This window comes from Halichoerus grypus, chromosome 2 (assembly GCF_964656455.1).
Source record: "Halichoerus grypus chromosome 2, mHalGry1.hap1.1, whole genome shotgun sequence".
NCBI lineage: Eukaryota > Metazoa > Chordata > Mammalia > Carnivora > Phocidae > Halichoerus > Halichoerus grypus.
The window spans coordinates 126,656,151-126,671,296 of record NC_135713.1 but is presented as its reverse complement, the minus strand read 5'-3'; the positions used below and the strand labels follow the sequence as shown (position 1 = coordinate 126,671,296).

Genomic DNA, 15,146 nt, shown 5'->3' with positions numbered 1-15,146 from the left:
CCTTTTTCTCCACATCCTCACCAACAATCATGTTTTCTTGTCTTTTCATTTTAGCCATTCTGATAGGTATGTGGTTTTGATTTGCATTTCTCTGATGATCAGTGATGTGGAGTATCTTTTCATTTGCCTGTTGGCCATCTGTAGGTCTTCTTTGGAAACATGTCTATTCAGGTACTCCGCCCATTTTTAAAATTGGATTGTTTGGATTTTTGGTGTTGAGTTGTAGAAGTTCTTTATGTATTTTGGATATTAACCCCTTATTGGATATATCATTTGCAAATAGCTTCTCCCATTCATTAGGTAGCCTTTTTGTTTTATTGATGGTTCCTTTCACTGTACAAAAGCTTTTTAATGTAGTCCCAATAGTTTATTTTTGCTTTTGTTTCCTATGCCTCAGGAGATATATCTAGAAAAATGTTGCTATGGCTGATACAAAAGAAAGTACTGCCTGTATTCTCTCCTAGGATTTTTATGGTTTCAGGTCTTATATTTAGGTCTTTAATCCATTTTGAGTTTATTTTGTATATGATGTAAGAAAGTTGCCCAGTTTCATTCTCTTGCACATAGCTGTCCAGTTTTTCCAGCATCATTTATTGAAGAGGCAGTTTTTTCCCCATTGTATATTCTTGCCTCCTCTGTCACAGATTAATTGTCCATATTGTTTAATTTTCTCTATTCTGTTCCATTGATCTATGTGTCTATTTTTGTGCCAGAACCATACTGTTTTGATTACAGTTCTGTAGCATATCTTGAAATCTGGAAGTACAACACCTCCAGCTTTGTTCTTTCTCAATATTGTTTTGGCTATTTGGGGTGTTTTGTGGTTCCACACAAATTTTAGAATTATTTGTTCTAGTTCTGTGAAAAATGCTATTGGTATTTTGATAGGGATTGCATTGAATCTTTGGATTGTTTTTGGAAGTATGGACATTTAAAAAATATTAATTCTTCTAATCCATGAGCATGGAATATCTTCCTATTTGTGTCCTCTTCAATTTCTTTCACCAGTGTTTCATAATCTTCAGACTACATGTCTTTGACCTCCTTGGTTAAGTTTATTCCTAGGTATTTTATTCTTTTTTGTGCGATTATAAATGGAGTTGTTTTCTTAATTTCTCTTTCAGCTACTTTATTATCAGTGCATAGAAATGTTACCGATTTCTGGGTATTAATTTTGTATCCTTAAACTTTATTGAGCTTATTTATTACTTCTAATAGTTTTTGGTAAGGTCTTTGGGGTCTTCTATGTACAGTATCATGTCATCTGCAAATGACAGTTTAATTTCTTGCTTACTGATATGGATGCCTCTTATTTCTTTTTCTTGTTCAATTGCTGTGGCTAGGATCCTTATCTTGTTCCTGATCTAGGAAAAGCTCTCAGTTTTTCACCATTGGGTGTGCTATCAACTGTGGGTTTTTTTCATAGATGGCCTTTATTATGTTGAAGTGTGTTCCCTTTAAATCCACTTTGTGGGAAGTTTAACATGAATGGATGTTAAATTTTGTTAAATGTTTTTTCTGCATGTGCTGAGATAATCATATGATTTTTATTCTTCATTTTGTTGATGTGGTGTATCATATTGATTGATTTGCAAATATTGAACCATCCTTGCATCCCTAGAATAAATCCCACTTGGTAGCAGTGAATGATCCTTTTAATGTATTGTTGAATGCGGTTTGCTAGTATTTTACTGAGGATTTTTGCAACTATGTTCATCCAGGATTTTGACCTGTAACTAACTTTTCTTTCTTTCTTCTTTCTTTCTTTTTCTTTCTTTCTTTATCTTTTTCTTCTTTCCTTCCTTCCTTCCCTTTCTTTCCTTCCTCTTCTTTCTTTTTCTTTCTCTTTCTTTCTTTCTTTTTCTTCTTCCTTCCTTCCTTCCTTTTCTTCCTTCTTTCCTTCCTTTCTTTCTTTTCCTTCTTTCCTTCCTTCCTTTCCTTTTCCTTCCTTCCTTTCCTTTTCCTTCCTTCTTTTCTCTTTCTTTCTTTCTTTCTTTTTCTTCCTTCCTTCCTTTTTTCTGTCTTTCTTTTTCTTTTCTTTCTTCCTTCCTTCCTTCCTTTTTTCTTTCTTTCATTCTTTTCCTTCCTTCCTTCCTTCCTTCCTTCCTTCCTTCCTTCCTCCTTCCCTTCCTTTGTGTGTGTGCGTATTTGTCTAGTTTGGTATCATGGTAATATTGGCCTTGTGGAATGAATTTGGAAGGTTTTCTTCCTCTCCTATTTTTTGGAAGAGTTTGGGAAGAATAAGTATTAACTCTTTTTTAAATGCTAGGTAGAAGTCACCTGTGAATCATCTGGTCCTAGACTTTCATTTTTTGGTAGCTTTTTAAGTACTGATTCAATTTGTTACAGTAATTGGTCTGTTAAGATTTTCTATTTCTTCCTGATTCAGTTTGGAAGATTGTATGTTTCTAGTAATTCACCCATTTCTTCTAGGATGTCCAATTTTTTGGCATAATTTTTCATATTATTCTCTTATAATCTTTTATATTTCTGAAGTCAGTTATTACTTCTCTTTCATTTCTGGTTATATTTATTTGGGTAATTTCTCTTTTTTTCTTGATGAATCTGGCTAAGGGCATATCAATTTTGTTTCTCTTCAAAGAACCAGCTCCTGCTTTCATTGATCTGTTCTATTGTTTTTTGTTTTTGTTTTAGTCTCTATAACATTTATTTCTGCTCTGAACTTTATTTTTTCCTTCTTTCTACTCACCTTGGGCTTTGTTTGTTCTTTTTCTAGTTATTTTAGGTTTAAGGTTAGATAATTATTTGAGCTTTTTCTTGTTTCCTGAGGTTTCTTGAGGTCTCTATCACTATATATTTCACTCTTAGAACTGCTTGTTTTAAACGTTTGAGACCATTATGTTTTCATTTTCTTGTGTCTCCATGTAATTTTTTATTTCCCCTTTGATTTTTTTGTTGACCCATTGGTTGTTTTGTATTATACTGTTTAGTCTCCACGTGTTTTTGGGTTTTTTTCCAGTTTTTTTCTTGTGACTCATTTCTAGTTTTATACTGTTGTGGGCAGGAAAGATGCATGGTATGATTTCAACCTTCTTAAATTTACTAAGACTTGCTTAACACATAATATAAATATTCATGGCTTTGTACTGATATGAACAACTGAATAAATAAGTGGCAGAAAAGAGATAGTTCTTTTACAGTAGAATTCCAATTAGTAAATGTAGCAGCAAAGTGTGAAATAGAAAATCACCATTAGACGAACACCAGAGTAATAAATGTCACAGTCAAATTCCTCTGATGACTACCAATATCAGTGAATGAAAGTTTGAGGAGAAACAGGATTTACAGGGTCTCAAACTATCTTTTCTATATATTTAGTAACACAAAGGGAAACTAATAACTTAACCATGCAGAAAACCACAGACACTACGTTAATCAAATGACAAAGTTTAATATCACCAGTAATAAGATATACTGACATCAAGAACTTCATACAACATACTAAAAAGGGTGTAACATCATTTCTGCAGCATTCTTAAAAAAATTGAATAAATTCATTCCAATCATGAGAAAACATTAGACAAATTCAAATTGAGGGACGTTCTATAAAACAACTGATCAGTAATCTTCAAAAGTATCAAGACTATGAAAGACAAAGAAAGAAAGACTGAGAAACTGTTATAGACTATAGTAGATTAAAGGAGAAATAACAATCAGATGCAATGTTGGATCCTGAAACACAAGAAAAGAGACTGGTGGAAAAACTGGTGAAATGTGAATAAAGTCTGTAGTTTCATTAGTAGTTTTATGTTATTGTTAATTTTCTGATTCTGATCATTGTACTAATGTTATATAAGACAGCATTAGGGAAAGCTGGGTGAGAGATATATAGGAATTCTCTGTATTATTTTTGCATCTTTTATGCAAGTCTAAAATTAGTTCAAAATAAAAGTTATAAAAAAGTAGACCCATACGTGCTTAAGCTACTACTAGTCAGATATTATTTGTAGCCAAAGGTAATCCTAATTGATGGATTTAGCTTATAAATCGTTAAAAAAATTACTTTGTTTTCCAACATAGATGAGGGGTTTCCCCTGTGACATGAGAAAAAAGAATGTGAAAACTCACCTAAAATTGCAGAGAGGTTTGAAAACTGTGGTACCTTCTCTATTGATACTGCTTTACTGGTATCCAGAAGAGTTGAATTTTTGCATCGCATGTGTTCTTCCAACTTGGGATATTCCCAATCTAAAACAGCAGGAAGAAATGGCACATAACTTTGAACAGCACATAAGTAGTAGGTTACCTCCCCCAGCCCCAATTTAGGTCCCCATACCAGCTTAGGTCCCCATACCAAGCTGTGGTAATTAAAGATTTTGAGTAAGACAGATAAAAAAAGACAAGCCTTGATGGTATCAGGATAATAAATAATTTTTGGCCTATTTCAGTGCTCTAACCTACTTTCTTTCATAGATTTTTGCCCCATAAAGATTATTGAGTTAAGGAACAGACAGCATACCCAGGAGGTTCCTCTTAATATTTTATGTATAAATTATACCTAGGTCCCATTAAATATCATATCACTAAATAACATACTCTCATCACTTGATGTCAGTTTTAAGCTTTCCATTGACTTCCCACTATGGAAGAATGAGGTTATTCTCTCTTACATCCCTGTCCCCACCTTTCCCACAATTCCCATTGTCCTGATATCATTATATTAGCATATGTAGTTAGATCAATATCCAATGTAGACATTATGATAATCAATTGCTATAAAAATGCTATTTACTCTTGTGGTATACTTTGACAACCACTTCTCCTACCTGAAGTCAGTAAGTCTTTTCTGTTTTAATTTTCTCTGTATTTTTCATCTATTTAATCGCAAACTCTATCAAATTTTATAAATCCATTCCTTTTATTTCATTCTCTAGTGTTCTAAAGTTGCATAATGCTCTATCTGGGTGTTTTTCATCTATTGTGCTAGGCACACTATGGCCCCTTTAACACAGACATCATATTCTTTAGCTCTAGGAAATGCTCTTGAATTATAACATTGATAATTTTCTTACCTCTGTTTCTTCCATTATCTTTGTCTGAAACTCCTTTTATTTGATATTGGATTTCATATACTCTTCCTCTGATTTTTTTTCCTCTAAATTGCAACCTTTTTTTTGTTTTCCTCCTGACTCTTTTCTCCTCAACCCTAACTTCTAATCCTTCTACCAAGTTTTTCACTGCTATTGCATTTATCAGAATATTGTTTTTTATAGTACCCTATTTTTATTTAATGGACACTATATATTTTATGTCAATAAGACTATTTTTTCAACATTTTTTAATCCTTGTGTTTCTATTTCTGCATGGTTCCTTTTCTTACTTTTTAAAATTTTATTGTAGTAGGAACATTCAACATGAATCCACCCTCTCAAATTTTTAAGTTTACAATAGAGTATTGTTAACTATATAGCACAGTGTTGTATAGGAGATCTCTAGAACCTGTTCATCTTTCAAAACTGACACCTAATACCTGTTGAATAGCAACTTGCCATATCTATCTCATCCTAGGCCCTGGCAACCAACATTCTACTCTCTACTATGAATTCGACTATATTAGATATCTCATCCAAGTGGAATGGTACAGTATTTATCTTTTTGTGACTGGCTTATTTCACTTAGCCTCACATTCTCCAAATTTGTCCATCTTCCTGCATATGGCAAGATTTCCCTTTATTAAGGCTGAATACTATTCCATCATACGTATACACTTTGGATAAATACACTTTGGGTTGGTGGATCATATGGTAGTTCTATTTTTAATTTTTTGAGGAACCTCCGCATTGTTTCTCATAGCAGCTACACCATTTACAATCCCAACATCACACAAGGGTTCCAATTTCTCCACATTCTTATCAACACTTGCTTTACTACTATTACTACTATTATTATTATTAATCATTATCATTATCATCCTAACAGGTATAAGGTAAGATCTCATTGTGGTTTTAATTTGCATACCCTGAAAATTGTGATGTTGAGCATCTTTTCATATACCTGTTGGTCATTTGTTTGTTTTTAGTCTTTTTCTTTTAAGATTTTATTTATTTATTTGTCAGAGAGAGGGAGGGAGAGCACAAGCCGGGGGAGGCAGAGGGAGAAGCAGGCTCCCCACTGAGCAAGGAGCACGATGCAGGACTTGATTCCAGGACCCTGGGATCATGAGCTGAGCCAAAGGCAGACACTTAACCAAATGAGCGACCCAGGCATCCCCTGTTGGCCATTGTATGTCTCCTTTGGGGAAATGTCTATTCAAGTCCTTCGCCCATTAGGTAATTGGGTTATTTGTTGTTTTGGTCCTACCGAGTTGCAGGAGTTTCTTACAGATTTTAGATATCAATCTCTTATCAGATATGTGATTTGCAAACATTTCTTCCTTTTTGAAGGTTGCCTTTTTGTTCTGTTGTTTCTTTTGCTGTGCAGCTTCTTAGTTTTATGGAATCCCACTCGACTATTTTAGCTTTTGTTGACTGTGCTTTTGGTGTCACACCTAAGAAATTATTGTCAAGACCAATATCATCAAGATTTCCCCCTATGTTTTCTTCCAGGAGTTTAATAGTTTCTGGTCTTATGTTTAAGTCTTTAGTGCATTTTGGGTTGGTTTTTCTATATTATGTAAAGTAATGGCCTGATTTCATCCCTTCATATGTGGAAGTCCAGTTTTTCCAGCATAATTTATTGAAGAGACTATTCTTTCCCTATTGTTTATTCTTGCCACTCTTCATCTAAAATCAAGTGACTGTATAAGCATGGATTCATTTCTGGGCTTTCCATTCTATTCATCTATATGTCTACCTTTATGCCAGTACCATATTGTTACAACTGCTGTAGTTTTGCAATATATTTTGAAATCAAAAAGTGTTGATTTTCTGTGTAGATGTTCTATTCGTTATTGAAAGTGGGAGTAATGAAATCTCCATTACCATATGGATGCCTATTTCTCCCTTTAGGTCTATCAGTATTGATTATGATGCTGAGTGCCTATTTATCATTATATGTTCCAGATTAATTGACCCTTTCATCATTATGTCTTTGTCTCTTGTGATAGTTTTTGACTTAAAGTCTGTTTTAGCTGATATAAGTAGAGCCACTCCTGCTCTCTTTTGGTTACCATTTGCACAGAATATCTTTTCCCATTGCTCCACTTTTAGACTATGTGTGTCCTGAAATGTAAAAAGAGTCTTTTGTAAACAGTGTAGTATAGTTTAATCCATTCAGCCACTCTTTGTCTTTTGGTTGGGGAATTTAAACCATTTACATTTAAAGTAATTACTGATAGGGAAAGACTATTATTATTTTGTTAATTATTTTCTTTGAGTTCCTTTGCCCCCTTTTCCTCTCTTGCCATCTTCGTTTCATTGATTTTTTTCATACTGATATGCTTTTATTCCTTTCTATTTTTCTTTTGTGTACCTTTTTAAAAAAGATTTATTTATTTATTTTAGAGAGAGAGAGAGAGCATGCGTACAGGGAGGAGGGGCAGAGAAAACAGACTCCATGCTCAGTGCAGAGCCCAATGTGGGGCTCGATCTCAGGACCTAGAGATCGTGACCTAAGCTGAAACCGAGAGTCAGATGCTTAACCAACTGTGCCACCCAGGTGCTCCAATCTTTTGAGTATCTTCTATAGGTATTTTCTATGTGGTTACCATGGTGCTTATATAAAATATAGTTTTAACAATTTTAAGTTTCTAGCAACTTCAATCATATACAAAAACTATTTTTTTATTTTTTTAAAGATTTTATTTATGTATTTGAGAGAGAGAGAAAGTGAGAGAGCACAAGAAGGGGGAGCGGCAGAGGGAGGAGAAGCAGGCTCCCTGCTGAGCACAGAGCCTGACACGGGTCTTGATCCCAGGACCCTGGAATCATGACCTGAGACGAAGGCCAACACTTTAACCAACTGAGCCACCCGGACCTCCCAAAAAACTGTATTTTTATTTCTTCCTTCATACACACTTTGTTATTGATGTTATAATTTACATCTTTTTATATTGTGTATCCATTAACATTTTTATTATAGTTAATACTTTAGTCTTTTAACTTTTATACTAGAATTAAGTGATTTTAATACCACTAGTTACAGTATTAAGTATTTTGTACTTGTATATAAACTTATTGGCAAGTTTTATGCTTTTATATGCTTTTGTGTTGCTGTTTTAGTCCTTTGTTTCAACTTGAAGAACTCCCTTTACCATTTTTTTGTAAGGTGGGGCTAGTGGTAACTCCTTCACCTTTTATACAAGAAACCCCTTATCTCTTCATTTATTTTTTCTCCAAGCTTTTATTTTAATTACATGGTGTTCATCAGGACACATGCACTCCTTAATCCCCATCACCTATTTCACCCATTCCACACCCATGTGCCCTCTGGTAACCATCAGTTTGTTCTCTACAGTTAAGAGTTTGTTTCTGGGGCACCTGGATGGCTCAGTCAGTTAAGCATCTGCCTTCGGCTCATGTCATGATCCCAGGGTCTGCGGTCAAGCCCTCATTGGGCTCCCTGCTCAGCGGGGAGCCTGCTTCTCTGTCTCCCCACTGCTTGTGTTCTATTTCTCACTGTTTCCCTCTCTCAAATAAATAAAATCTTATTAAAAAAAGAGTTTGTTTCTTGGTTTATCTCTCTTTTTTTCCTCTTTGCTCTTCTGTTTCTTAAATTCCACATACAAGTGAAATCATATGGTATTTGTCTTTCTCTTATTTTACTTAGCGTTATACTCTCTAGCTCCATCCATGTCTTCGCAAGTGGCAAGATTTTATTCTTTTTATGGCTGAATAATACTCTATTATTGTTTTTTTTAAATGATAATGTTGCTGGTTATAGTATTCTTGGTTGACAGTTTCTTTTCTTTCATCACTTTGTATGATTCTACTCCCTTCGGCCAGCAATGTTTCTGCTGAGAAATCTATTGATAGTCTAATGGAGGTTCCCTTGAACGTATCAAGTTGCTTTTCTATTGCTGCTTTCAAAATTCTTTGTCTTTGATGTTTGATAATTTGATTATGAGTCCCTGTGTGGATTTCTTTGGTTTGCCTATTCTGAGATTCACTGGGCCTCCTAGGTCTGGATGTGCATTTCCTTCCCCAGATTTGGGAAGTTTGCAGCCATTATTTCTATAAATAAACTTTCAGGCATGCTCTCTTTCTCCCTTTCCCTCCCTCTACCCCCTTTCTCTTTCCCCTCTTCCCCCTGCCTCCCTCTTTCCCCCTCTTCCTTCTCTTTATCCCTCCCTCTTTCTTTCCCTCCCTCATCTCTTCTCCCTCTGGGACTCCTATGAAGTATAAATTGCTCTGATTGTGTTCCATGAGTCTCTTAAGCTTTCCTCACACACCGTATTTGTTGTTAGTGGCCAACAGTCATCTAGAATATACCAGGTCCCATCAGCACTCTGAGACAGATGAGACAGAAGCCATTCCCTTAGGCAGCACTCTGAAACAGTCATGAGAGTAGCCAATCCTTTGGGAAGCTCCCAGAAAATGTACAACATTTCACACATGGTTCAGTTCTTTTCTTCCTTCCCAAGGGAGAAGCTGGGACCTGGGGTTTCCTGCCAATTGTGTGGCAATGTGCTATGGGTAGGGATTATGGTGAGAGAGTGCCTTGAATTTTCCTACTGGCTTTGATGTGGCTGATCTCATACATGCCTGGGGTGTAAGAGTTCCTTGACTAGGTTCCAGATTTCTCTCAAAAGGAGTAAGTCCATGTATTACTGTTGAATTGGTGTATCCACGGGGGAAGGAGGGACCAGGCTTCTTATTCCAACATTTTGCTGATGTCACTTCCATATTTTCCTTTGTTCTGATCCCTATGTTTTATATTAGAAGCTTTCCTCAGAAGTCTGGTGATCCTTGTCTCTCTACTCATATTTAAGAGAGAGCTCTAAAAGCCTACCTGGGATTTCTGTGGCCTAACTAGGGTTTTGTCACAAGTTAACTTCATTGTAGGGTGTTCTTGTCAGTTTCACTGAAGGGCTACTGAGGTCGGTGTCATTAGATATTTTCTTTAGGGTTGTTTTCAGATTTGTTAGGAAAGAATCTTCCATTCTCCTGCCCGAAAGGTTCAAGTCTGGGTGCTAGTATTCTAGAAGCTGAACAGAAAAAGGGAATGTTGGGTTGGGATGGGAACAAGCATTAGGTGAGAAGGTACCACAATTCACAAGGTACACTTCACTTAATTTCCCCTCTTCATTCAGTACAGTATCTGAAACAGTTGGCTTTTTCTATATAATAAATCAACCCAAATCTCACCAACATAAAATGAAAACATTTATTTCTTATTCCTATGTCTACTGGTTGGCTCAGGCAGGTCTGCTTCAGATTACAAATCTGCTGATCAGCTGGGGCAGCTCTCTGCAATCTGCGGGTTGCCGGAGACTGTTCTGTTCCATACTTCTCATTCTGGGGTCCCCACAGGAGAAGCAGAAGCTAATTAGGATATATTCTTCTCACACTGTTAAAAGTGTAAGACGACAAGTCCAACCACTTAGGCATATTTCAAAGATCTGCTTTTGTTTCATTCACTGATATCCTATTGCCCAAAGCAAGGCACATTTCCAATGCTTTTCCAGAGCCAAAGAGGAAGAGAGTACACTCCACCCACTACGAGGATATGGTAAGGGTGTGGATATATAATATTACCACAGGGGAATGAGTATTTGGGACCAACATGTCAAAATATCATAGATCCTTCCTATTAACAGTGCCTAGTATCCTCCAGTCCATAGTTCCTCTGTTTCAGAACATCCCAAAGAATAAATCTCCAGGTTCCATTAGAGTAAGAAAGTAATCACCACATCTTTCACATTTTAGACATACTTTTTTACAAGTATTGGTGCAGCCAAATTGTGAGCTTCTCTGGGATACTATAGATCAAACTGGCTTATTTCTGGGGCATTCCCCTAGTATCTTCAACCTTTTCTTATCTGGTAGCTTTTAATGCATAGTCCTAGGTGATAGAGCATGGAATACAGGAGTGGGCAGCGGAAGGAGGTTTTGGTGAGGAAGACAAGCACACCTCAAAAGGAACATTACTCATTGGAGGATTTGTGGACAAACGAACAATTTCTATATGGGTCAGCTAAAGGTTGAGATTATTTTCTCACCTAAATAATCTGATCCTCTGAAGAGTTCAGGTGATGGGAAACTACTTAAACTCTCTTCAAAACTCTTGTATTCTGTGTAAGAGTCTGTGAATGAATAGCTCAGAAGAGAACTAGAAATACCATGCTGTACACTTAGTCCTATAAAATAAACAAACAAAAAGAGTAAAATGTTTCAATAGTAAACAGACTCAAAATCCTAGGAATTCATATTTGTAGAAACATACATGCAGTTGTATACAGAGAATGTAAAATTACTTATACAAACAACTGAAAAGGCATACTATTGTACACCACTTTAACTTCAACCTTAGAAAATAATTCTGGTTTTGATGTAGAGAAAGCATTATAATCTTTTTCCATTGCTTTACCAAGTTTTGTAATTTATTTCTTCCCCTCCTTTGGTTCAGTTGTGATTTTTGACCCCAAAATGCAAGTTTTACATATAAGTAACCCATAATTGTAAACTAACTAGCTGAGAAGAAAAAGTAATTCTAGTTATTCCATTTAAAAAACAACAAGCTTAAACATAGACAAATAGATCAAAGGAATTCAACAGAAAGCCCAGAAATGACTCATACTTATATGAGCAACTGATTTTTTTACCAAGATGCAAAGGCAATTCAGTGGAGAAAGGACACTGCTTTAAACAAATAATCTTGAAGCAACTGTGTATCTATATGCAAAAGCAAAACAAAACAAAAAACCTGCATTCATACTTTCCATCATATAAAAAATTAACTCTCAACAGGTCATTGACATAAATGTAAATCCTAAAACTACAAAGGCTCTAGAAAAAAAAAAAAACGAGGAGAAAATCATCATGACACTGAGGTAGGCAAAGATTTCTTATAACACTAAGATTTACAATAATAGCAATAATCATTAAACTTCATCAAATTTGGGGCGCCTGGGTGGCTCAGTCCATTTAAGTGGCTGCCTTTGGCTCAGGTCATGATCCCAGGGTCCTGGGATCGAGCCCCACGTCGGGCTCCCTGCTCAGCAGGGAGCCTGCTTCTCCCTCTCCCTCTGCCTGCCTCTCTGCCTACTTGTGCTCTCTATCTCTCTGTCAAATAAATAAATAAAACATTTTACTTATTTGACAGAGAGAGACACAGCGAGAGAGGGAACACAAGCAGGGGGAGTGGGAGAAGGAGAAACAGGCTTCCCACTGAGCAGGGAGCCCGATGGGGGGCTCAATCCCAGGACCCTGGGATCATGACCTGAGCTGAAGGCAGACGCTTAATGACTGAGCCACCCAGGCGCCCCAATAAATAAAATCTTAAAAAAAAAAAAAAAACTTCATCAAATTTAAAACTTCTCTTTGAAAGAGACTGTTAAGATGAAAAGACAAGCCACAGATTAAGAGAAAACATTTGCAAATGGATTGGAATCCAGAATATAAATAATTCTGAAAACTCTCTAAGAAGAAAACAAACCTTTCAAGAAGGGGCAAAATATTTGAACAGAGAATCTCCCAAACTAAGAGGTCTTAAAGTTATCCCTGTGAGAGTGAACTACAATGAAGAACTTTCATATAAATGATAGAGATATAAATTAATACCAAAACTTAAGAAACAGGTTTAGTAAGAAAAGGGAAAACGTAGTCTTCTCTAGTCAGCATTTATTAAACACTTTCAACTGAAAAAAATAGATGTTAACACTAAATAAAAACTGGGGGGGAGACGTAAGGGATAAAAGGGGAGCATGACTCTGATAAACTTATTTTTCCTGCCGGGGTGCTGACTTATAGCCCATCTCTCCTCATCCATTACCTACCTAAGACAACTAACTCTTTGTCCTTCCTACTTTGACCTCACCACATCTTTCTCTTCCACTCCAATGCCATCCTTAAAGTTGACAATTATTTCCTATCTGTCCCCCTCTTCCAACCACCACTCAACACTTAAATTGATTGACCCAATCTAACCTCCTCTTCACATCAGATGTCATGGGTAGGTTACCCCTCTGAGCATCTTTTCTTTCTCCTACTCCAAGTGCCCTAGAGTGTCTTGTCCCTGTCCTCACTACTTTTTAGTCTTCTCACTCTGTCTTCATCCTCCCCCCCAACACATGTTGTTACATCTCTCTTGCTTTCCAGCTTTCAAAATTCCGTGAACACCACACACAGTAGAGCCATCCCTTCCACCAAACCCCAGAACTCAATCCAGGCTCAGAAATTAGGAAAACCCCATACTCACCATCTGCGTAGTTGGGTAGAGAAAAGAATAAATAAATATTCATGATTATAGCAGTGGAATGATGTTCCTGGAGTCACAAGTTAGAAATGTAAATGCATTTAAGTCATATTTATATCAGGGGTGCCTGGGTGGCTCAGTCATTAAGCATCTGCCTTTGGCTCAGGTCACGATCCCAGGGTCCTGGGATGGAGCCCCACATCGGGCTCCCTGCTCAGTGGGAAGCCTGCTTCTCCCTCTCCCAATCCCCCTGCTTATGTTCCCTCTCTCGCTGTCTCACTCTGTCAAATAAATAAATAAAATCTTTAAAAGTCATGGGGCGCCTGGGTGGCTCAGTCGTTAAGCATCTGCCTTCAGCTCAGGTCATGATCCCAGGGTCCTGGGATTGAGCCCCGCATCAGGCTCCCTGCTCTGCAGGAAGCCTGCTCTCCCTCTCCCACTCCCCCTGCTTGTGTTCCCTCTCTTCGCTGTCTCTCTCTCTGTCAAATAAATAAATAAAATCTTTTAAAAAAATCTTTAAAAGTCATATTTATATCAAATTTTACTATATATATATATATATATATATATATACATACATATACACACACACATATATATACAAAGTCAAACTGTTCTATAAGGCTTGTAAACAAAACAGCAATCTCTTGTCTCATACCACCCCGTAATTCCCTAATCTCCAGAGACTACTTTCAACTTTACTAGCTGTTTCTTCTAACACCCCCTTTATATTTCTAAATTAAAATGTATTCAACAATTCTATTATGACTGCTCAAATATATTTATACCCAAGCCATATACTATAAGCTATAGTCAGACCATTTGCTACAAGTTGTTTTTTTTTCAGTTATTGATTACTCAATTTTAAAAGTAGTTTTCTAAGTACCTAACACTATTCTGTCCCAAATACTTGCAAAAGTATAAATCTCTTCTCGGGGCGCCTGGGTGGCTCAGTCGTTAAGCGTCTGCCTTCGGCTCAGGTCATGATCCTAGGGTCCTGGGATCGAGCCCCGCATCGGGCTCCCTGCTCGGTGGGAAGCCTGTTTCTCCCTCTCCCACTCCCCCTGCTTGTGTTCCCTCTCTCGCTGTGTCTCTCTCTGTCAAATAAATAAAATCTTTAAAAAATAAAAAAAAAATAAAAAAATAAATCTCTTCTCAATACTTTAAAAATTCCAGGTTATCTATCAGTTCCTTTCTCTTTTTTCTTTTCTTTCCATCCTCATTCCCTTTCTCCTCTTTCCTTCCATTTCCTTTTTTTTTTTTAAGAAGTATTGTTATTGGAGATCTCAATACACTTGCTCAAATTCAGACTTCTTGTCCTCTAGACATGCTGCACAGGTGTCTTCTTGGAATTCCCCTTTTACCATTATCCTAAGAAGTTCTTTCACATATTGCCTCTGATTCCTGGATACCTTGATTTCTTCTTTATTGATTTATTCTCTAGTTTTGTTGGAGTATCTCCTTTATCTCATGAGAAAAGATGTATGGAAGACCTGTCTAAAAATTTGTTTATACTATCTTCACGCTTGAGTGATTATTTGCCTGAGTACAGAATTCTAGTCTAGTCTATTAAAATGACTGATTCCATTTTCTGATGTTTGACAAATTTAAGCCTCACTGCTGTCTCTTTCCCTTCTGCCCCACATCTGGGCAAGCTGATAAGAAAGTCCTGATGTTCCATCTTTTGGCAATGGCTACAAGTTAAAACCATGTCTGGGAAACCCCATCCTGGCCCCACCTAACACCCCTCCCACCATTTCTTCTCCCTGTTCTCTCAAGCCATTTTCAGTCTTATTTGGAAGATGCACTTCTCTCTAGAAAATCACATTACA

At 36.6% G+C, this 15,146-nt stretch overlaps 1 protein-coding gene across 1 annotated transcript in view; it reads right to left on the bottom strand.

Moving 5' to 3' along the window:
* MEIKIN (meiotic kinetochore factor) overlaps positions 1-15,146 on the bottom strand; it is a 106,416-nt gene that overhangs the window by 83,564 nt on the left and 7,706 nt on the right. The window contains exons 5-6 of the mRNA XM_078066344.1: positions 11,120-11,257; positions 4,090-4,209 (exon numbers count right to left, since the gene is read on the bottom strand). Of these exons, the coding sequence (XP_077922470.1) occupies positions 4,090-4,209; positions 11,120-11,257 (258 nt within the window). The remainder of the gene's footprint in view (positions 1-4,089; positions 4,210-11,119; positions 11,258-15,146) is intronic.